Genomic DNA, 25,724 nt, shown 5'->3' on the forward strand with positions numbered 1-25,724 from the left:
CGTTTCTAAATTTAAAATTTCCTCACAAAGGAAAAATAGAAGTGGGCTACGTCAACATCACCTGTCCCGCTCACTCTAATCTTATCCGCTATTAGTCTATCCCTTTCTCATGCGACATGCGACAAACAGTGACATCTAGACGACGGCCAATGACAAAAGGCCGCGCTACTATTGGCTGAAAGTGTCGCATTCATGAAACAGCTGAGGAAAATTAAACTGAGAACTCGCGTTGGTTGAAAATAGGACAGAATTATCTTTTTAATTCGGCTCTACAATATCTATAACTAAATGTTAGTGAGTGCCTTGCGCATTTTGTCGGTGATTATAACAATATGTATATTTATTTTGTATTCTATCTTTAATTAAGTACTTACATCATAGAGTGTAGGTAGTAGTGGAGTAGGTGTATCTAACAATTTATTTTTTGATACTATAATAGTAATATATGGGATTTTTTTCTGAGAATAAGTTTCTTTTGATATGATAAATGATTGACAAGATTTTAATACAGTTTGTGAGAGTGAAACATAAGCATTGAATTACGAAATAAGCCGAGTTTTTTTTATAAATGTTTTAGATCCTTTACTAGTGGTTAATTGCTGTTAGTTAGATGTTTGATACTTAATTGAATATAATAAATTGGTGCGTATCATAATGCATGTTATTATGAGCAATAAATAGTGTAATAGGCTTAATATGTGAATAAATCAGGTTCGTTTCGTAGTATGATTTTGTAAAATTAATTTATTTGTAAAATTGAACGATTTATTTTAAAGCAATTTTAATTTTTGTTACTAGTATCTATTTATTTTAATTATAAGTACTTTGATTTGATTTAAGTATACAGTAACTAGTGTAGGTAAGCAATGTTTTGAAAATGCACCTAACATTATTTTACGTAGGCGGTCTCAAAGCGACCGTTTAAAAATGTCACCGCCTTCCACGCGATTGGTCGGAAATGTCACCGCGACGCGCGACACTTCTGATTGGACAACCACGCCCTTCTCAATTCAAATTTAAAATCACTATTCCGATTCTATAACCGCCTATTAACATTTTCAATTCTATTTTCAAATATTTATTTTTAAAATATAGTGGTGTAAATCGTTAATAAACATTTCCAGCCAGTAATATTCGTTACTTATCTATTATTAAAAATTAACGGATTTTTGTTCTAAAAAGGTTTATGTTTTCAGGTTTTTATGTGTAGAATGGGACATAAGAAGAGTGTTTGAGTGATGTCGTCGGCCCCCGGTGGGCTTGCGCGAAACTATTGATTGGAGACGACCGTGGCCGACGCCCGTGTCCTGAGAGGTGACAAGTCTTATACTTAGGACAATAGAACTGTCTGGCAGCTTCTAGAATGATCCTTGAGATATTTCTAATAGTGTTTTCATTACCTCTGTCTATTCGATATTGTTAATAGATTAATTAATTGTATGTACTACTAATTGGTAGTTAATTTTGACAATCGTTAGCGTCAATATTTGACCTATAAATAAGGTAGTTAAGTTAACAAAGTACAGACAATATTTGTATCTTGCAGTAATATTAAATTGTAAGTGGTATCAGCAGTATGGTTTTAAGAACCTTAGTGAGTAATTTTACTGAAAGATACAGTTTTGTAATTATTATTTAAATTCTGAAAACCGTCTTAGTCTCTTCAGACACATCAATAAGGCGTTTTTTGTAAAAATGATATAAAAGGTAAGTTTCATATATACGCATCTCATAATTTCGTCGTTCATCAAAGAGATGAGTCAGAAATAATTACGCACTAAGTATATTGATGTGGAATGTATCTGAGTTTATAATTTAGCTTTCTCGGGATGAGAATGACGTCATATTCAGTATCCTTATACGTCACTGTTCCTGTTATTAAAGTTAAGTTACCTAGAACAGTTTGGTATGAATTAATTTATATAGAATTTTGTTTAATAGTAGGTAGTAAGATGTAGTACATATTTGTCAACTAAGACAAGTACACAGAAATATTGGAGTGAATAAGATACCGAGACGTCTTGTTCATTTTTTAAAACTACAAAAGCTCATCCGTCATTCCACCTCTAATACACATTTACGTAATGTAGGTAACTATTATTGACAAGATCTTTATTATATTATTGAAAACATCCTTATTATTAAATTCGATTATTAATTAATGCACTTCTGAGAAACTACGACATGTGACTTAAAGAACACACCTAATTTGGTCATAGCAAAATAATATACATTGTATAACTCTACATTACTTTAGTCCAAAATAATCCTTTCACGACAAGCCTCAAGTGCATATTCCACAGAATTACCACTTTTCTCCAAACTAAATTAAATTCCCCGTCAGTATAACCAACAAAGCTAGACTCCAATTAACTCGGAACAAGTTTAAAACAAAATAATGGCACAAAAATACGTTAATTAACGGCTTAGTTTCAAAAATGAAATCGATCGAGGAAGTTCTGAGTGCTAGTTAGGACTGTAAAAGTGAGTGCACGGTTGGGCTTGAAGGAGGGTGTATACAGATCGTTGTAATGGAACATTTTTCTATGTAACATTCGTGTGAATGAACTGTACACTGTGGACAGTGAATTAAAATAAGATTTTTACGTGTAATGTACTTAGGTACTGTTATCTAGGTAATTTTTCTGTGGTTAAAAGTGATTTAACTACACTTTATTGTCACCTGAATCTGGCTTCATGTTAAGTTAATTATTAAAATTGGTAACTAACTTAACGATAGTTTACGAACAAAAATATAGACTATATGTTTTAACACAGTGTAGCAGACCGTACCTACAAAAAGCGTTTGACATTAAACATTTCTGGAAATTAATTCTTGCGAAATACACTGGGGACGCTGACGCAGGCGTTGATAATTTTTTCTTGTAAAATTTCACGATAGCGTTAGATACCCCAGAGCCAAATTTTTCAGCGGTATTGCCTTAATATTTGTCCGTTTGCAATAAACGTAGGATACACTGTAAATAATTTATTACGAAATACGATGCAGGTATACTTTCACCTTTAGTAGCAGGTACTCTTCTGTGCTGCCGAATTTTCGTTGAAATTTCTCCCGTACGGTTGTCGGGATGTTGAAAACTGATTTCGATGTTGTTTTGTGAGTTAAACAAAGTGCTCCACTGTTTGCAACGAACGTAAAGGTAAAGTTACATTGTATAGTACAGGAAAGCCGTCAAAAGCATTCTTTTAATTTTTTATAGTAAAAGTCTAGTGTCAAAGTTACAAACTGGCTTCTAATTTTCTTTGACGATGAGTAATTTAATTAAGCCGTGAAATTACAAAATGTATATGCGTATGTCTGCGTTAGGTATCCTTCGAAATAACCTCAACGATCGGAAATTATTCGCGTTTTAAATTTTCGTCACCCCAGAGACTTGTTAGGCTGTAATACATTTGGCCATGGCCTGCTTGGAACAGCTACATATTTCCAAAATTACACAGAAATATCTATAATTATCTAGATTAATATTGGTATGCATATAGGTACTAAGGCTCTCTGCTAAGTCGTCAAACTATAAGCCAGCTTCCACAAAATACGTTGACTATTAGGCATTCTCACGTCAGCAAAAATAAAACCAAGCCAATCAAGAAAACTACACAGAAAATATTAGGCAAAACCACTTCAACTTAATAAAAGCCGGGAAGAAAAATATAAAAAGCCGGCAAATAAAAAAAGGCAAGTAGTGACGTAACGCAAACAGGGCTGTGCAACATAAAAGTTTATGTCGGGTCATAAAGACCCGGGTTGATATCAACAGGTAAACGTTTTAGGGTTATTGCGGATTTTTTTACTACAATGTGTTGCGTAACTTTTGGACTAAATGTATTCGGGTTAATAGTGATGTTTGTATTTATGTTTATTAAAAATTAAGAGGTTTTCAACGGATTTTTATCCTAATTTACCACTACAAAAATAGGTCTCGAGACCAAGGGTGTTAAAAATATACTTTATTTGAAAATTAAAGATACTGTTTCACGATGTTAATCTAACTGAAGCTTTCCTTATTTATTTAAAGCATTAAAATTTCAGTTTAATATTAGGAGGAAAATAATACACTCTGAAAATAACTTAAGATATAATTAACTCTTTAGTTTTATTCATCTACATTTTATCCATTCATCCAATATCCAAAAATGAAAAACCTAAGGTTAATCATTCATTTACATTTTAACCATTCATCTAGCATTAAATTAAAAATCGTCTAGTTAATGATATTACTACAATTACAAAACAGGATTATAAACCACCAGAAAAAACTAGTTCTAATATTATTTAGTTCTTCAATATTATTAACTTCTTCTAAAACAGTCAAATAATCCTTTGTACTAGAGATAAACCGTGTACAAACATTGTAAGCCGTAAGGTAACGCTCATCGACCAATACCATTCATCCAATATCTAAAAATGAAAATCCAAAAAAAAAAAAATTTTTACTATTACAACACATGATTATAAACAACCAGAATCCACGAAAAACCTAGTTCTAATATTATTTACTTCTTCTAAAACAGTCAAATAATCCTTTGTACTACATAAAGATAAAACGTACGTACATACATTTACTGTAAGCCGTAAGGTAACGCTCATCGACTGAGTGGCTTCCCCGTTCCCAGTTTACTGCCCTCACTAAATTTTATACCCGCAGTACTATGTTACTTGTATGTAAAGTAGATGAATTTAGAATATATTGTTTAGGTTTTTGAAGTTATTGTTGTTTTGTGTTAAATGAGATTGTACTTGTCAAATGTTGTGTGATAGTTATGAGCACAAATTTAGATGTACACTGGCATTGTGAAAAAAGCATCATATATTTTTGTAAGATTTTTTAGTCATTTCTGTTCGTGACAGTATACTTAGTTATAACAAAATTTTGGTACTAGATAGGTGTGACCTATGATGAAAAAATCGTTTATTTCATCGACTAAACTGAATCTAATTACAAGATGGTCGGAGCCCTCTTTTTACGCATAACATTGCCTGTGTTAGGATGATACTACAAGTATGTTTTTATGAAAGAACGCGAATTGTTTTACTTAAAAATAAACCTTATAAAATACTCAAAATATATTGTCATATTTATGAACAAAATCTTCCTATCTTTCTATAAAAAATACACTCCGATAGTATCAAAATAAATACAAATAATTTATCGAAAAATCTACAAAAAGTCAAGTATCAAAGCTGATTTGGAAGTCACCCTCAACCCTCTTATGGGTTCCATCACACCCCTTATTTGCATTCCATTTCATTTGCAATACCCGATACCCGGACACTTTTATATTCTTTTTACTGTCTTTTTATTTTATTATATTACCCTCCGAGGGTAAGAGGGTAAAAGTTTTACCTTTACGAGAGAGGTATTTAGATTTTGGGTAAGTCAATTTTACGATCCAAAGGTTTATCTTAGTAAATGGATATTGATTTATTGGGATTAAATTTTGTGAATTTTAGTAGAGTATTGTTCGAAATTGAGGAGAAAAAATAAGTAGCAAAAGTTGCTGTAGTAATGGTGTAGGTATCCCTTATATTTTAAAGATCTATTATTTACTTTATTAAAAGATTGAATAAGTTTTAAAGATACCAGTTCCAAGTAGGTGTTTCTTCTTTTCAAAACCCATAGGGACGGACGGCTATACGGACATGGGGTAGCAGCTGAAATTTCATAGTAAACCATTTCTTATTTGTGAACATTGCACAAGGTTAAAAAGATCTTTCATAGTAGATAGTTTTATCTTTCATAAGTAAGATAGTTTACTTATCCGTGAATATTTGCACAACGATCAGAAATTATGCCGTTCAAAGTCTCTTGGACACTCACAGAAATAGAGTAAATATAACAAAATCATAAAGTATAAAGTCTTCTTCGTAACGCCATTATGTTCAATAAAACAAACATATTTTAAAAATCACACGCAATTTTCACATAACACTACAAATAAGGGTGGTAATTGTTTCGCGTCCGCAAGCTCTGTCAAACACATGTTCGGCGTGTTCGCGTCGCTCGCGTCATTGACAAATATTGGCAACGTGACTAGGCATAAAGTCCCCTTTGTATCGATCAGTGATTTTGATAGGAAATTGTTTATATTTTAGTACACCTGATGATAGTACAATACAATTTGCGATTAGTGCCTTTTCTGTGGTTTAAGTTTCATCCAAAATACACTATGTATATATTATTACACCTTTGAGGATAGCAGAATAGCGAGTGTTTACTGAATGATACTTAACATTCTTATGTAAACACTCGATCACGCACTCTATAACATTAATCTGGCTTGTTTGAAGAAAACTGACCGGCTCCGGGGCAAATATCGTTCGAAAGACGACAGTACATACTATCAATAGAGTCGTTCGGGTCAAGTGTGCGCACTTTCACCTTTGGGACCACATTGTGAATTAGAACAGTGTAATCAGGAAAATAAAAGTAACATATCAAAATAAACATTTATTAGACTACAATTTGGAAGACAAACTAAATCTGTAAGTGTATTAGTTTTCATTCAAACAGACAAAAACAACTGAAAGTCGGAATGCGTACACTTGACCCGTGTTGTGGGTAAGTGTGCGCACAGCTATGGGGTAAATAGACGCACTTGGGACAAGTGAACGGATTGGTTAATTTGACCGAAATTAATGATATTAAATAAATTATTTCACCAAAATTATCTATCCTTTGTAGTAAATTTAATGAAAATTAACCAGAATCAAACATTTCCTCCTCAGAAATTTCAAACACCAAACCGACAAAACTACTTGAACATTCTAGGTATATAAATAAAAACGTAAATAATCAAATTAAATAATTTGTACTGTTTCTGGCTTAAACCGACCCATTGAAGATGCAGCTACGTTTAATTTAAGTCTTTTGCGAAGACATGACTCGCTTATATCAATAGCTCCTGCAGCAGCACGTTTAATTTTACCCTGTTCAATTAGAGCTTTTGCTTTAGCGATTTGTTGTAACAGGCGCAAGTTTAGGTCTTTTTCTAATATAATTTCGAGGCATGGCGCTACACTAAAACAAATAAGTAAATAAGAGTTTATTTGGTACTAAAATTATATAAATTTATTATTATCTATAGGGATCGGGGGCAAGTGTTCGCGTGCGCCCACTTACCCGCGCACACTTTCCCGCAGACCCCAAAATTGAATATAAGAACCACTGAGTCCAAAGTAATGAATATAACTTTATATCACGCTTACAAATTTCAACAACAATAACCATTTAATTTAAAAAACATGACTTTCCTGGTGTTGCTTTACAATCTTGTGTGTCAGAATGTTTTCCAAACCATAAGAAATAAACAATCAAATGGCCTAAAACAGTTTCTTGCAAATAAATAAACAACAAAGTGTGATGCGGCGCACTGACATGTCGCGACTAGTTCGCGTCGCTTGCAGCTACGATTTACCAAAACAGTCACCCGCGCCCCCTCACCCCGATCAGAGATATAGGCCCTGCGCTCACTTACCCACTGCGAACAGTTACCCCGAACGACTCTACCAATACACAGTTAGAGCTTTACACAAATCCTACGTCGCGATTTTGAAATAGTATGAAAACCACAGCAGTACCGCAAGTCTCTACCACTATCAACTAAAGACAACCTAGCTATCGAGAAATTTGGTATGAAAATCGGATCAGCGCCTCTAGCGGGGGTTGTAAGAACTATTTTTGCAGTATATTTTAAATGTCAAACTCTCGTTACTCCTTAGTACCGACTATACAAAATAGCGCTACAGTTCCTTAGTAAAAGCATAGCGTACAAACCATACTCATCATGTTTCGTTGTCAGTCAAGTAATGAGGTAATCCGTAGACACAGCTGTTAATTCATCCGTCTGTTACTACCACTACTTAATACAACACATCACACCCCGCTGCGCTGGTCTAATTCAACTGTTAAGCTGCGTCTACACAAGGAAAGTCAAGCACGAGCCGAGCACGAGCAGAGCACGAGCCCGGCACAAATTTCTTCTAAAAACGCGCTCATTCGAGGCTATTAAGTCGGTCCACACTACACATATTTGTGCTCGGCTCGTGCTCAGCTCCTCTAGCGTAGACGCAGCTTTAAAGAATTAAAATTTTACGGTCGCATGCTTAAAAACAAACAAAGCAGACTATTAGGTATATAATTTAACTGGAAGCAATATTAAAATATTACTCTACATAAACAGTAACTCGATTCTCTACCACCATCAACAACTGTTACTAGTCATCGATAAATTTTGTATGAAAATCTGATCAGCGCCTCTACCAGGCATCGTAAGAACTATTTTGGCAGTACATCATAAATGTCAAACTTTCGGTACTCCACAGTACCGACCATAAAGAATGGTGTTACAGTATACTCTACATATTCCTGGTAATGTGCAGCGTTACCTTAAATCCAAAATGGCGCTGGAGGTCAGAGCAGTTAACATACACGCAGTAATGAAACCAGCTTCTTAAGACAGTTTAATTTATTCTGGATTAACGTTTAATTGCGATACATTACTTTGTGCTTGTGTATTTGCACTACGAACGGGATGGACGGCTATGTGATATGGGTACCATAGCTTTTATTTTTTTGATTTACTATATTGCCCGCGATTTTGTATAAAATTTCCCAAGGTAAAATAATGATTTAATTTTGTATGTAGATACGTACCTTAATTATCTTCTCTGCTCTCTGCCTACCCCTATGGAAAATAGGCGTGACATAAGAATCAATTTTCTTTGTTCTTCGTGTGATAATAAGTCCAGTGGTTCTAGCTTCTCGCACGTTCAATAGAAAATTATTAAATTGTATTTATTTTCACCCTGCATGATATTCTTTACTACAGTTTAAGTCTAAGTAATGAAAAGTTACTAAACTCATAAAAATATAATACTATGATCTGCTCTCTTAGCCCTTTTAATGTTTCTACCAGAGATTAAAATTCAATTTTACAAGTGCAACATCGATCAGTACTCGTAAGTCACCGCGCTTCCATAAACAATGCCATTAGCGCGGGCGTTACGCGGCGGATTTTAAATTTGGAACGCGCGCCGCCATTCGTCATGTCGCCGCCGCGCCAGCGACACGCCGCCGCCGACTTCTATTCTGCGAAGAGTAGATGCTCTTGATACTTTCGCAAATGAAAAATAAAATGTGTGCCGGTTTTCTTACTTCACTACTGTAGATATCGAAATGCCTTATTGAACATAATTTTATGTATATAATGATATTTATACTTCTAGTGGCGCAGTAAATGAAAATTTATCAGAATTATAGGCAATTAGGTACTATCAGTGAACACATTTGTTATAGGTACCTACCTAGTTATTATAGTCAGTTATTATGCTAGGCACTGCAGTTTAGCACTGTCCGAGGCTAAACCCTATATTCCAATTTCCAATTAATGTTCTTAGGAATAAATATAAAAAAGTACAATAAAAAAAAATAACTCGCAGAAGCAAATTGCGGAAAACTTTGCACAAACCTACACATTTAATAACCATCATTGAACTTGAGTATCAATCACAAATAAAATTATTGTCAAAACTAAACCAAGTATCAACACAATCCAATCACCGTACATTCTTACTTGACTAATGACGTCATGTGTCCCGCGCAGCGATCGCAACGGCAAATGACTCGAATGAATTTAAAATTCGAACTTTGCTAACGAGGGAGGCGGCATGTTGCGGATTTGTGAGTTATCGGCGCGTTGTCGCCCGGAACAAAGTACAATTACATGATATGAAATGTGTTCCTTGTCTCGAGGGATATTGAAACGTGTTCCGATGTAATAGACGGGAAAATTGATTTTAGAGTTGTGTTAACTGTCTCAGCTTAGTAACTGGCTTGATAAAGATTTGACAGAAAAACTACGGAAAAAATAGAGGGCCAGCAAAAGTCACTGTTTTTAAATGCTTACGCCCATACTTTGCCTACGTTCCCTGAGCTTGAAGGAACTCTTTTCATAAAAGTCGAGACAGGGCGTCTATTCCTACAATAATAAATATCGCAGAATAAAAATTACTCAATATAACACCTAAGCTTTCAGTAATAGTGCTGAATGGGTTGGTACCTACCTATTTCTTGCTTGTTTCTGTCTGATAGTTACTATGCAACTTTTCTCACGTTATTTAGGAAACTATACCAAAGGTTTATCAGTCTGTGAAAGCTAATCCAACATAACTATTAGTAGAAGTCAACATTCAATTAGAAACAGTGAGTAACCAAACTCGATATTATAAAATAAACGAATCGTAAAATTTACCGCATTTCCCGCCATCACAGCGGCCATCTTCCAAAACAGGCGAGTTAAAAATACACAGTGTCGACGCGGGTGGCCATAGAGATCAATTATTGTCTATTAACACTATGGCCAGGAAGTTACTGTACAGTATTTACTCTGTCGCGTTGTTTATGGTTGGGATTTTTTTCTAAATGTGTTTTTCTTGAGGGAATGTACGCGTAATTTTTCTTAATTACACGTCTCGTATTACGAACTACTGCCTCTGTGGCGCAGTCGATAGTACCTACATAATAATATATCCGACTAATAGGAATGAGGTATCGAGTTTGATTCCCAGGGCAATTGTACTATTGGTCTTTTGAAATTTATATTAGAATATTTCTCAGTATATGACAAAAGACTCGCTTCCTATTACTAAGGACTTCATTGTTAATGACGAAATATGGGTGAGTTTAAAAACACTGATTGCACTTAGGTCATATCAAGCGAGATATTACCTATGTACCAATGAATGGTAGGTTTTAACATACCTAGGTATCTATGTCAAACTGTCAGCCTAATAAAAATATGTTTGCAAGTGGATTAATGTATTATTGCATTTCTGGGTTGCAATGTCAGAATGAGTTAATAATGAGTAAAGTTCAAAGATAACGTTAATAGCTTTGTCACCAATCAATTAACCAGTATCTTTAATTGTCATGGACTATTTAATTCAAAGCAATAAACATTTTTTTTAATAATTACCTATATTTCTTTCTTTTTCAAAAACTTTTATGTTTTTGAACTGCATGTTAAAGGAATGAACGAAAATATACTTTTCTTTATTTTACTTTCCAACCCTGATGGAAAAAAACAGGTATATCTCTGCACACATATTGTCCGTAGATTATATTATTATAATCTAAGGCTATCCTTATCTAGCTAACTATACAAGCGAAACTACACTTCATCTTGTCCTCAATAATGTAGGTATGTACTTTTGAAACCAGTCGTACTATTCAGCATATTGACTAATTGCTCACCCAATACAAAAGACAAGTACAACCAGCATTCAGTTCACAAAAAATGTTATTACGTATAACAGAGCACGGCTAATTAATCTTAATAGCACCTTAAAAACCATTTTACAATGACCTCCCTGTTAAACGACTTTTAAAACTAAGATATATGAGGACATGGGTCTTGTAAAACTGGACGGTCCGTGTCACGCACTGAGTCAGTCAGTATGTGGCCCGAATTTGGCATTGCCATGCTAATGGGACTCATTGCCTGCCAATTATGTTAGCGCCTGGCATTTGCTGAACACATTTGAGACGATACTAATATACGAACTTCTGGAAACCACATACTGCGGTAGTTTAAAAATCAAATATCGTATCATCCGTTTGATGACATGTTAGATGACATCATATACAGAAGTTTAAATTAAATTTTAAATTAAATAATCATTTATTTCAGGCAAATCACCCATATTTTTGTTTACATAATATAAAGATATTACATGGATATACATAACTATTAACTAACTTGTTTAAGATTATATTATTATTATGGCACATATTATTAATTATTTGGTAACATTGTATCTATTAACGTTATTATTTAGTATTTGGTATTTGTTATAACTATTTTTTATAATTATATATATATTTTTTTTGTATAAGTTTGTATTAGTACGACATATATTATAACTATAACTATAACTATAATTATCTTATATTTAGGTAAATAATGTTATTTAGTACGACATATTTATTTTGTTTTATATATGTTACTGTAAAAGCCCGAACTGTGGTAAATCCTAAGATTTTCCGGTAAAACCTAAGATTTACCAACTCTCAATGGTAAAAGTCCGAACAAGCCAAAGTTTAAAAACTATGTTACGATATATAAAAAAATCCTCCTTCATAACTATGTTTATAACTATTTCACGGTGTAATTATATACTGTGACATTGTTATAAAGAAGGAGTTTTGGGCATAGCGACATGGGTAGGTTAGGTTAGAAGGCTAAGGTGGGAGCGAGCGAAGCGAAGCTCCCACCTTAGCCTTCGTGGTTATTTTTTTTTTAACCACCCAGAAGGAGGAGCCCCGCGAAGCGGGGCTCCGGCGACATCTCGATATCATCAAGTGAATATAGGTAAAAGTTCGAAATAAAATAATTATTCGGACTTTTACCATTGCCAGTTGGTAAATCTTAGGTTATACCGGAAAATCTTAGGATTTACCACCGTTCGGGCTTTTACAGTAACATATATATTACAAATTATCACGGTAACTTTCTGAGTACATGTATACAGCGAAAGACAGCTGTCACGATTCCGTTCTTACTTGCACTCACACGGTGAAGGAAAGATGCTCGTAACTTAGTCATAAGCGCTTCAAAGTCTATCACTTCGTAATCCGCGAACATGCCAGACGCACTACACCGCCATGGCAGGAGAAGCATGGCGCGAAATGCGTTGTTGTATTGTACACGAAGAGCGCTGTAGACACTCTTCGTGTACTTGTACCAGAGCTGGCTGGTGTAGAGCGACTGACAGTACGCCTGGAACAGAGTAATTCGTACCTGCTCGGAGCACTGGTGAAAACGTCTAGCGAGCATGTTTCCCTTACAAGCAATGTTACGTCTTTGCCTCTCTAGATCATCATTGTCCATTATTTGTTTAATAGCAGGATTGTCCATTTTTTTGAGAAATGGTCCCCTGTTGATGCTATACTACTGAAAATGGCTTTTAAAATCACTTTTTTTGTGGACTTGTCCAGACCAGATACCTAAATCGTTTGGACAACCGTCTGCTTAACACCCTGTATAATTTTGAGGTTCAAGAATTTTGTTTCGTAAAACTCTAAGATGTTTTAAGGGACATACTGTACGTCTTCACTCTTCACAAAATTTAGGAACCGGACAATTATTCAATGGATTCCACAGATACCTTAATCCTTTTCTTTAAACTAAAGGTTGTAAACAAATGGAGGTCAAAAACAGCGGTTAGTACAATCATAAGGGATTTTAGAATCGTGAGAGATAAGTCACACGACCTCAAAGCCAGTAAGTAACTTAGTCGATGCTACACCTCTGCCAAGTCCTTCAAAGATTATTATTCTAATTACACGAGATCTTAATCTCTATAATTACATCCTAGCTGCTCTTCAAACAAAAAACCTCTCAAAATGTTATCTGTCATTCGAATGCCGGAACACAATGAGTAATGATATTCCTGCGTGGCCCGTATAGGGAAATGATCATAGAAATAGGTGTCAGTAATGATTGTGTCACGAATGCTATCATTATGTTTCAACCGACGTCAAAAAAGGAAGGTTTTTATATCGCACAACGAACCTATTAGTTCGGGGAAAAGGTCTTTTCGCATTATAGTATGAATGAACTTGTAATAAAATCTTTTTGGCTTCAACAATCACAAATGAGTTGGTACACGGTTCATTAGGTTTCTTTCAGTGAGCTCGTGAGGTACCCAAGTATCGAGCTTTTTTGTGTAGAGAAAAGATTTTATTATAAGTTCATACATACTATAATGCGAAGAGACTTTTCCCCCGACCTAATAATAATATGTTGGCGATTATCTTCGAATTTTATTGCGTAATAATAATTACACAGCGAGTGCAACCTGCGCCGAAACGTTAGGCATTCTAAGGTAAAATGCGTGTTCGCGTTAATTCCTGTATTCTATTATACAATTTTTAATAACCCATTACTGTCCCACTGGGCAAGGGTCTCGTTGCACAAGAGGGAGGGGTTAGGCCTCGAGTCCACCATGCTGACCAAAGCGGGTTGGGGAACTTATCTTCGAAATTATTAAACCGATTTTGATGATTCTTTTGCCTATTTGAACTGAGTTGTTTTCTCTAATGATTGCTCAAAACAAGTTGAAACTAAGTTATTACACTCCAAGGTAACGAAATTCGAAAAGTTCGTTTGTTTGTCCTTCTTTTGAAAGAAGAGAAGGAAAATACGATATAATTAAGCATACGTGCTAGAATTCACACGCCTTAAAAATAACGTAATACGTGCACCACTTCACATATAAAATGCATTAGCCTCAAACCACAAACCTAATCTTTAACTAATAGATTTGTATTTACTCGAATTTCCAGCACAATATTTTAATTGCTTTATAATAATAGGCGCCAAATCATCGTTAATTCATGATTGATATCACGTTTTTGTATCACGTAACTCAGTTGACAACAAGTGTACGCCAAATTGATGATCACTATTCAAGTAACGAGTTAATCGGTATAATCTAATGGAGAAAACAATGTACATTATAGTGGCTTTCAAATAGTTGTCATACAATACATGAGATATGTACTTGGTAGACTGTTCTTCAAGTACTCTTCGTAGACCATTACTGCACTATAGAGCAATCACCTTCACCTTCCGAAGACCCCTCTTTCCCAGATCCTCCCGATCCTGTCTGACAGCATATCGTAGTATTTTTATTAAAGTTTTTTTTTTCTTACATACATTGAAATATTCCTTCAGTTGTGGTAAGTTACTGTTTCTGCGGCTGACCTCTTACTGGTCTCGTAGGTTAAGCCGTCCCGTCCCACTGATAACTATGCAATCAGTTAATTACTGAAATTCTATATTCCTTAATGCATATGTTATCAGTATTTTTTTATCAGTATCTGCGTTTAAATCAATCAAAATGTAGATAGTAAATCTTTAAATTGTCATACTTATATGACGTGCAGCCGGTGCAACGTGCTTATAAACATGTTTTAAAGTTTAATACGCCCGTATATATAGCCTATTAATAACAAATCAACCAAATAATTTGCCATTATGTTTTTAATTGTGTTCGTGTTCGGTTTCCTATGTTTATTAAGCCTCATACATTTTACTACAAATTTTAATTACTGGAAAAATAAAAATGTGAAAGGACCAAAACCAATCTTCTTTTTCGGAAATTTCATGGACGTCGCGTTGAGGAAAATGCATATGGGGATGCTCTATAAAGAAATATACAATAAATATCCCGAAGAAAAAGTGGTAGGGATCTACAGAATGACTTCCCCTACGTTGTTGATACGCGACTGCGATATTGTCAAACAAGTGCTGATTAAAAATTTCGAATCATTTTCTGACCGTGGAACATACTTCAGCAGTCAAGGGCTCGGACAAAATATCTTCCATTCTGACACCGATACGTGGAAAGTTCTGAGGAATCGATTCTCTTCGGTGTTCACAACTAGTAAGTTAAAGAACTTATTTCATTTAGTCAATGCCTGCGGTGATCACTTTGTGGATTATGTTGAAAATATTACCATGAAACAAACAGAACAAGATACATGTCGACTATTTCTAAAATACGCCGTTGGAGCAACAATGTCGGCAGTCTTTGGCCTTCATGTCGATACATACAACGACAATATAAGACTATTTGAAGAAGTGGATAAATATTTTGTAGCAAATTTCTATCGTGAGATTGATCTACTGTTTCCCGGTTTTGTTAATAAGTTCAATCTATCGTTCCTGACGGAGGAAACTATTAAATTTGCTCATCAAATTGTTGAAATCGGAAGTAAGTTGGTACATCCAAAGATTGATACGTCTAATGTGATGGGTGTTATAAATAATATGAGGAAAGAACAAGATAAAAAGCAAGTACCTGAGCCTACTGATGACGAAAAAGAACCAAGTATAGAAATAACCGACGATCTCTTGGCTGCACAAGCTTGGATATCATATTTAGCTAGCTACGGAAATAATACTTTAAGTTTAACTTATGCAATGTATCATTTAGCTAACAATCCCGACGTGCAAGAAAAATTATATACAGAAATTGACGAGGTTTTGGAGAAATACAAAGATAAATTCACGTATGAAGCTTTGAAAGAAATGAAGTATCTTGAAATGGTATTTAATGAGACGCTGCGAATGCATCCACTAACTAATGCTATAATAAGAGGTGCTAACAAAGCTGTTAAGATAGAAGGAACGGATTTGATACTAGATAAAGGCTCTGATATTGTAATATCTCCATATTCAATTCAACACGATGAGAAATATTGGCCTGAACCGGAAAGATTTATCCCAGAGAGATTTTTACCAGAAAATGTGTTGAACCGTCATCCATGCGCTTTTCTGTCGTTCGGTGCTGGTCGTAGGAGCTGCCTTGGTAAGGTTTTTTTCATTTAATTTGATTGTAACTTGTAAAATTATCTCGAACGTGACGATGATGAGCGCATAAAATAAATTAACAAATTTAATGTCCCACTGCTGGGCTAGGTTCTCCTCCCGTAATGTGGGAGGTTAGGCCTTAAGTCTACTATTGGGGACTTGGCATGCCCTCAAAAAATGTATTAAACCAATTTGCTGGGCAAGGGTCTCCTCCCGTAATGAGGGAGGGGTAGTAAGTAGTAAGTCAGTAAGGATATAATAATCCTTATTCTTGCAGGTTCAAGACTCGGCCATATGTTATATGGTGTCGGTGTAGTGAAAATATTATCAAAATTTCGTGTGAAGACTACAAAGAACACCGTAAGAAGTATCAAATATGATGCATGGCGATTGTTGCTTACCCCTGAAGAACCTATACAGTTGAAATTTGTACCTAGGGAGAGGTAACGACTATTGTGACAATATGATTATTTAATTAATAAAGTATTTATTGTATTTTTTTTTTGTAAACTTATTTAATCAATATTTCTTAAAAAAATCTTTTATACTATGGTAAAACTCAAAAAGACTTCTGTAGATTATGAGGAAAAGGAATAAATCTTATGAATTTTACCAGTAAAATATTTTTTTGGCTAAAGCTACGAAAGAAAATTAAAATAGCAAGAGTTTATGCTTTGTAACTTTATTAAACAATTAAATACGGGAATTAAAGCGCACACCTTAGAATGCCAGCGTTCCGGCCTAGGGGATATCAGTTGACAACAAGTGTACGTCAAATTGTTGATCACTATTCAGTACATTGCTGCTTTGACAAAACGCGTTAATCACTATAAACTAAAAGAGAAAGCAATGAACAGCATAGTGGCTTTGAAATAGTTGTCAATTGTGATATGTTATAGCCTCTCTGGTAACACTAGTCGTGGTCGCAGGCTGACTTGCCTTGCTTAAACAAACAAGTTTAAAAGTCGTACAATCACCTTAGGAAAAACAGATTAAATATAAAATATCATATTAAAAGACATTAAAAAGACCCCAACAAAACAAAACAGCACACGTTTCTCCATAACGCACCAAAAGAATAGCTCGTTATGTTATAAAACGGTCGCTTTATCTGCGCGTACGCATCAACACGTACGCTGCTATCAGCCAATCGCAGTTGAGGGCGGGAACGAACATTCGCTTCGGAAAAAAGTCGCAGGCACGATGTATCTTTAGTGCTTAATGGTTACTTGTCAACATATTATAGTTATGTGGAAGGTTGTATAAAACATAAGTTATTTACTTCGAGTTAAGGTTGACAGATGGCAAGGTGAGTCGATAAAAGGATGTAGCAGTCTGTTTAATGGTACTGGTTGACGCTTTGTTGCTGTGGCTAATCTGCTTGATAATTTTATTGTATTTGTATATTTGGTAAATACATAAATCATTCATGAATACATAATATCACGCCTTTGTCCTATAGGTGTAAACTTATGTAAATAATGATGATGATATTTTGATTAAATTATTAATTAAGTAAATCTTTCTGCTGTTGTCGAAAGTCAAATAAACAGTTCAATTTGATACATTGAACAGTTTCACTTGCAAGGCCTGAGGTTATATCTACTATATCCTCGAAGATCGCAACTGTCTTTCATTTTCACAAAATGATTTTCGAACAACCTGATATAAATGGATTTTATAGATTTTGGTGTTATTATAGACTTGAAGAATACATAAGTACTTACAGGGAATTCTGAAACAAGTTAAATTAAATTTATTTGCTTATGTTTTCAAAACTGGTCTAATGATATGTTTTTACTATTAACAAATGATAAGTATTAAAGCATTTTGTTGTCCTTGACATTTTGTTAGTTCTTAGAAGCAAGACGTTTTGACAATATCACCGCAAAAACTTGTGTGAATACAAACATATCAATCATTGTCAACAAGTTAAATTAGTAATTCCATAATATATGTTTAGAACTACATAAAAGAAACATGTAACTATAAACATAGGTAGTATTATGATAAATTGGGCCTTAGGACACTATTAATTTTCGTACCCTTTTATTTTCTATCCTTGATATTTTAAACCCCTAACTTTCTTACTGCTGGTCGCTAGACAAGGGTCTCCTACCAAATTAAGGGAGGGATTACGCCTTGATTCCACAACGCTGGCTAAGTTCGAGTTGTTTGCTTTGCATGCCCCAAAAAATCCTTAAAACTATTTTTAGACATGCAATAAGTGGAAGAATGGCATTTAAATTTGGTAATTCCTAATAAATAGCATTGATAACCGAATGGTTTCAGTTGGCACCTTCCACGCCAGTGGTTGCAGGTTCTAACCCGAGGCAAACACACCAATGATCACTTGCTCTAACGGTGAAGGAAAACATCGTGAGGATTCAACCTGGCATGCCTAAAATTTGTTTAAAATATTTATTGAGGGCATGCAAAGTCCCCAACCCGCACTTGGCCAGCGTGGTGGACTCAAGGCTTAATCCCTTTCCCTCGCTTGGGAGGAGACCCTTGCCCTGGGACAGAAATGGACTAAAAAAAATACTCTGAAAGCTATAAAAAATAGCTGTTTTGGAATCCAACATTTCTCCGAATTCGTTTATGCAAGTCATTTTTATCAACTAACGAACTCGATTTCAATTTTAAATGGAGAATACCTTTGCTAAAACTAACAAATTCTAATTATATAGTCTTAGAGAATCAAAACATAGATGCATTGCTATTACAAATATCATAGGCGCTTTGAATATTTTATATTGCGATAACAGAACGCTGAATGATTTAATTATGAATGAATGATATCATTCGATCGATTATTATGTACGGATTAAAAATAATACTGGTAATAATAAAAAAACAAACACGTGCTGCACATGAGTACAAAGGTCGTAATCGTTCCTTGTACAGTAGTGCAAAGATCTTCGAAAATGACAATGGACCCACAATTTAACGTGCCTTCCGAAACATGGAGGAACTCGATACGTATAAGATGGTCATCTATCCACAGAACAACCTCGGCAAGCGTGGCTTAACCTCAGGTATCGATCCGTGCGGCTGTTTTATCTAAGCCACGAGCTCCTCCGCCTACTGTTTCACTTAGCTAACATACGAAATAGATTATTTACGGTTCATACATACATAATATCACACCTTTTTCCCATAAGGGTAAGCGGAGACCAAAGAACGCCACTTGGTACAATCTTTACAAACTTCCCTTGTCTCATTCACATCCATACATCTTATTATACAGAACCGCCGGTTACGAGATATCTTTTAAAGCAATTTTATTTATTCCTTAACATGAAGGTTTCCAGTAAAATTAAAGTGAGGCACCTTTGGTCAGTAATTTTCTTCCATCATTCACTATTTTTGAAAAGACCAACCTGATCGTGCAATCAAACCCGAGGCCTCATGATCAGCAGTCGGATAGTCTACTATCCGCGCTACGGAGGTAGCACAGTTTTAATCTATGCTTTATCAAGTATGACCGGGCAATAAATGATTGATGGTGTAGTTGGTTGGTTGGCGATAACTGGGTTAAACCACCTGTGAAGGTGACTCAGATATTCAGGTTTTAATTCAGGAGGAGCTCATGGCTTAGTCAGCAACAGCAGCGTGGATCCATCTCTGAGGTTAAGCTACACTTGCCGAGGTTGTTCTTTGGATGGGTGACCATGTTACACATTCCGAGCTCCCCCGTGTTTCGATAGGTGCGTTAAACTGTGGCTGTCATTTTCAAAAATCTTTGACAGTCGTTAAATGTAAGTTCGAAGCGGGATTCGAACATACAATGCAGTAATGGTGACGTGGCCAGAACAATACCACTGCGTCGATATCTCTGTACGAGCTATATTTATTAATTACCTTTATCAGTTTTGGTACAGGAAAATCCAGAACGATGCGGATATAAACGGACTAAGATTTATAAGATAACATTTATTTTACTGATAACAAAAATATTACAGACTTATCGTGTTTCATCGAAAATTAGTGTTTTCATTTGATTAATATGTTTTTCATACTGATTAATAAAACGTAAATAGATCTTACGTTATAATATAATATAGCTCTCGACCGGACCTCTGTCCGCGTAGACTATAGTTATTATGATTATCTCTCAGAGTTTTAGTACCGGATTAAAAACTGGCGTTTTTGGGTCTCAAAATATCATCGTACATGATTGCCAAACAAAATCGCTTCAGTGCTATGAGCGTGACTTACTTTCGCATTTATAATATTAGTAAGGATTTTAATCAATCAATGAACAGAGGATTTTTTTAGTTGTAGGTACCTGTAAACAATCTTTCAAAATTCTCTTACTTTGCTTCAACGAAAATTAGACAGGAATCGACCATTTAGGATTAAAAAAAATCAATTTAAAATAATAGGACATAAAAGCCATATATTGTAATATATTATACAGTCATTTTTTATTGAATAAACGTAACTTTATCTTTATTATTATTCATATCATAATATACATTTTAAATAAAACTAGTAATCACAAATCAGTCCTTAATATAAATAAAATTAAAAGTAAAATTACAACTAAACTAGCTTCTAGGAATAAAATTGAGACGAATTCGTTCTTTAGGCGTTAATAACATTCTCCATGGATCATACTGAATACAGCTGATGGTGTTGTTTGATGGCTCCACTCGAAACTTCGATAGTAGACTTGCTACACATATACCAAATTGATTTCTTGCCAACTGTGACCCTGGAAAAAAACAAAGAGACACTTTAAAAAGGCGTAATTGAAAACTATTTTCGACGCTTGTCGAGGAATCTTGTCTTGTTGTGAAGCGTGTGACGTCATTTTTGAGATGCGTCGACGCAATGCCGTGTTTTGACTTCGCCCATAGGGAGAAATCATTGAAAATCGTGATCAATCAAGACATTTTTTTTATTTCCACCAATTTTCTGAAATTATATACCTATGCTTAATCATTCTTAAATGAATGATTTAAAAAGAGTTACCGAAAGGGTGATTTCCGAAAGTTTCTACAACATTTTCTGGCATCAAATAAATCGTTTTTTAAAGACAAAATGCTTACCTAAACAGCTTCTAGGTCCAGTTCCAAATGGCAGAAAAGCACACTGATGTCGATCTACAATATTTTCTGGTAAGAATCTCTCTGGGTTGAATCGTTCTGGCTCAGGATAATACTTCTCATCGTGTTGGATCGCATATGGAGATACTACTACAATACAGTCTTTATCAATAGTGGCATCTATTCCCTCTATCCTTACATCTTTGGCCACACTTCTAACTAGACCGTTTGTTAACGGATGCATTCGTAGTGTTTCTTCAAACGCCATATCTAAATATTTCATTTCTTTAAGCGCTTCATAAGTCAATTTACCATCATATTTTGCCAGTACTTCGTCTATTTCTTGCCTCAGTTTCTCTTGAACATCAGGGTTCCGAGCCAAGTGATACATAGCATAAGTCAACGATAACGTGTTATTAGCATTTCCTGCAGTATAAAATACCCATGCTTGTGCAGCCAAAAGCTCATCAGTAACTTCCACCATTGGCTGTTTTTCATCAGTTTTGATTTTCTCAGTACTATAAATATCACTTTTATCTTTAAAACTTAAAATTACATCCATCACATTATGTATATCAGTCTTCAATCTCTGATTCGAAATTCCGGTTCTGACTATTTCGTGGCAAAATTGTATTGTGTTTTTTGCTAATAATGACAGGTTGAATTGTGTTAAGAAACCTGGGAATACAATATCAACTTCACTCAGAAAACTTGCTTTTACTTCTTCGTCGATGATTTCGAATAGTCGGCTGTCGTTAAACGTATCTATGTCTAAACCGAAGCCTGCAACCATTATTGTGCTCACAGTGTATTTTAACATCAGATTATAAACGTCTTGTTCAGGCTGTTTCATTGTAACGTCTTCAATATAGTTGTTAAATTTATCACCACGATCAACCAGCAAATGGAATATACTTTTAAACTTGCTAGAAGTGAACACTGAAGTGAATCTTTTCCTGAGAATTTTCCACGTAACCAGATCACAATGGAACATATTTTGCCCCAATCCTTGTTTGCTGTAGTAGGTAGCTCGATCAGGAAAACATTCGAAGTCCTTGATCAGCACTTGTTTCGCTATATCCAAGTCACGAATCAACAATGTAGGAGCCGTCATTCTGAAAAGTCCTACTACTTTTTCGTCAGGATATTGTTTGTACATTTCATTGTACAACATACCAACATGTTTCTTCCTTAACACTACATCCTTGAAGTTTCCAAAAAACGGTATAGGTTTTGGTCCACACACTTGTCTGTCTTTCCAGTAGTTGAAAGACTTTGTAAGAAAGTAGTATAACAACCAAGCGAAAACAAACACTAACAAATACAAAAACATGTTGACAAATGAATTCAAAAACTTGATTTTAATAGTCTCTTTAAATGTCTAGGAAATATATTATTTAATTTCGAAATTTTATTAGTTGTCACTACTGTCGTTTCATCACTTATAAAGAACAGTGTATTGTGAACTTCGATAAATGTAAGAACATTCTATTGATTGTCACGGTCTAGCGCCAACTAATTCGTTATTACTAATGAGCCATACACAAAGCTTAAATACGATGTTTTAGATTGATGACTTTTATCTGCAACGCGATTACGAACTTTCCATACAAATGTATCACCTTTGTAAGTGTTTAGGACATTTGCAAAGTAGACAATATTACGTTTGAAGCACGTATTGCTCTATCAACACCCATGTTTTAAACCTATTCCTTTTTCTTCAGCAAGTTGTCTTTATTTAGTCTCATGCAGGCATAAATATCCGGGCCTGATCCGGAAAATCCCGTATGATGAATGTTTTTTAAGTATTTCAAATAAATTTGGGAATGAGTAATAACTAGCATTCCGGGCTACCAAACAGTTTAGTGGAGAAACGCACTCGAGTTTCTCAGTCTTATAATTAAACAAACAAATAGTGTACAAACACTCTAAAGACGGTAAAATTTATAACGAAACAAACGTGACTTAAGAACTCTTACACCTGAGTCAGCAAAACATATTTTCTTCAATATTTCAAACAAAACACACAAATCAAACCGCATACCTCAAAACATAGAAAATTACTATCAAATCAAATGCCGAAAAAATTGTGTATCAAATTGGTTGATCCAAAGATACCGGTATCATTACGAGGAGTTTAAACGTCAAGAGAGCGGCGTATATCTAATTAGGTGGGTGATTTATTATGGACGAAGTGGGAGCAATTATTGTTGGCCGATTAAGAACACTGCGTCGTTAGAGTCAAACTAGTGGAGACTCCAGTATTTTTGATTTTGTAGGATAAATTCAACATTCTGGTAACGTCCCTGCTGGACTGTGATTTGGAGGAGATCTAACGATTTCCCATTGTCTTCCTTTTACTTCGTAGATTGTGTATATTTCGCATAGTTTTGCATGCCAAGTGTATTTTTTTTTAATTCATATATTTTTCTATATTATTGGTTTTGAGTTTCTTTACAGTTTAGAGAGATTTAAGATTTAGCAAAATACGCTGCAATTGGAAGCATCTTACTTATTTCAAAAATCAAATAAGTCTTTCCAGTGGTCTTATTATATATTATATATGAAAATATGGTATAAAATATGGTATATTATACATTATTTTTCATAAAATTAACAGTTCTGTATGGGTAAGGGATACAAAAAGAATTGGACATTTAAATCTCTGACTCAAATCTATGTTTAGCACAGATAAAATAATAATTTGCGACGGTAATAGGTACTAATTTTATATAAGAGACATTTAAAGTTGTTGATAATATTAAAAAATACGGAAAAACAAACGTAACATATTGAATAAAGATTTATTGTAAAGAAAATTCCCATACTCTTGATGAATAATTTAAATTATGAGCGGAAGGATTTGCGGCAAAGTTCCAGTTTGATAACACTAATTGGATATTCTATATCAAAATCTTGTTATTTACTTATGACACACCGATCGTATTTTTCTTAGTAATTATGTTAAATCATCACTTTAAAAATAAGATGTTTACAATTTCCTTTATTATCAATTGATTTAATCTTTAAATGCGATAACTTCGTGGTTTTCCCAACAAATCTGTGACGAAATTAATTTAAGACGCATATACCTAACTTTAACATAATAATCACGATTCAAATGAAATTGCAGAAAACAGAGGTGCATGAAATACACCCATACCTCTTATACCACCTTAGTCCCATGTATAAGGGAGTCAATTGCCATATACAGGCCACGTTACCAAGCTCCAGGCTAATATTTGAGAATCCTACTAATCCTACTAATATTATTAACTGCACGTTTGGCGCAGTGGTTTAAGCGGTCACCTCGCCGCAACAACCGTAGCGCCGCGTGTGGTGGGTTCGAATCCCACCCGGGACAAATCTTTGTGTGATGAGCACGAGTATTTGTTCTGAGCCTGGATATGGATGTTAATGTATCTATATAAGTATGTATTTAGAAGTATATAAGTATGTTTATCAGTTATTTGGTTACCATAGTACAAGCTCTGCTTAGTTTGGAATCAAATGACCGTGTGTGAGTTGTCCCAAAAATATTTATTTATTTATTTATTTATTATAAATGCAAAAGTTTGTCAGAATGTTGGGATGTTTGTTACTCTTTCACGAAAATATTACTTAACCGATTACGATGAAATTTTGTATATAGGTAGCTGAAGACCCAGAATAACACATAGGCTACTAGACTTTTTATCCCGCAGTCCCCAGGGGTCGGGATTTACATGGGAAGGGTTTCCACGCGGACGAAGTAGCGGGTGGCCTCCAGTATTATATAAAAAAAAATAACATTAGCACGCTGCCGGACCCGGGCCAAAGAGGGCCGAGACATCACGACATAGTAGTCGATATACACTAACGCCCGGACAATTTCATAATATTAACAGTGTATTTTTCTTAAAAACAATGCGTCACTCATAATCCCATAATCACCTGTGACGATGTTAAGTGTTCAAGTAAAATAAACTATTCTCAGAATTATCTATTCAAAGATAGTCCTAATCTATCACTAATTATAATATGCCTACTTGAAGCCTGCTTGTTGTAAAGATATGAATCAAATGGTAGTTTGATATTCAGTTCATCTTTTACTAAAGTTATAAATTTATGCGTAATTTTGTAAGGACGAGTTTAAGTATATTTGTTACTCATTCAAGCAAACGTTATAAACAGGGTTTTGATGACAGTTGGTACATAGATAGTTAATATCCTGGATTAAGGGACGGTTCACATCTGACGGAAGATGCGTCGGGCGTAGCCTAAATAGTATGG

General features: G+C 34.7%; 2 protein-coding genes across 2 annotated transcripts; one reads left to right on the forward strand and one right to left on the reverse strand.

Moving 5' to 3' along the window:
• The first annotated feature begins 14,951 nt into the window (after positions 1-14,951).
• Positions 14,952-16,887, forward strand: LOC142978958 (cytochrome P450 6B5-like). Its single transcript, XM_076123616.1, has 2 exons — positions 14,952-16,396; positions 16,676-16,887. Exons 1-2 carry the CDS (start codon positions 15,061-15,063, stop codon positions 16,843-16,845), a joined length of 1,506 nt encoding a protein of 501 aa, XP_075979731.1. The 5' UTR covers positions 14,952-15,060; the 3' UTR covers positions 16,846-16,887.
• Positions 16,888-20,813: 3,926 nt separating this feature from the next.
• On the reverse strand, positions 20,814-22,946 carry LOC142978960 (cytochrome P450 6B1-like). The gene is made up of 2 exons (XM_076123617.1): positions 21,456-22,946; positions 20,814-21,118 (listed from the first exon to the last, which is right to left on the reverse strand). The coding sequence occupies exons 1-2, from the start codon at positions 22,783-22,785 to the stop codon at positions 20,952-20,954; spliced, it is 1,497 nt and encodes a 498-aa protein (XP_075979732.1). The 5' UTR covers positions 22,786-22,946; the 3' UTR covers positions 20,814-20,951.
• Positions 22,947-25,724: the final 2,778 nt, after the last annotated feature.

This window comes from Anticarsia gemmatalis, chromosome 15 (assembly GCF_050436995.1).
Source record: "Anticarsia gemmatalis isolate Benzon Research Colony breed Stoneville strain chromosome 15, ilAntGemm2 primary, whole genome shotgun sequence".
NCBI classification, from domain to species: domain Eukaryota; kingdom Metazoa; phylum Arthropoda; class Insecta; order Lepidoptera; family Erebidae; genus Anticarsia; species Anticarsia gemmatalis.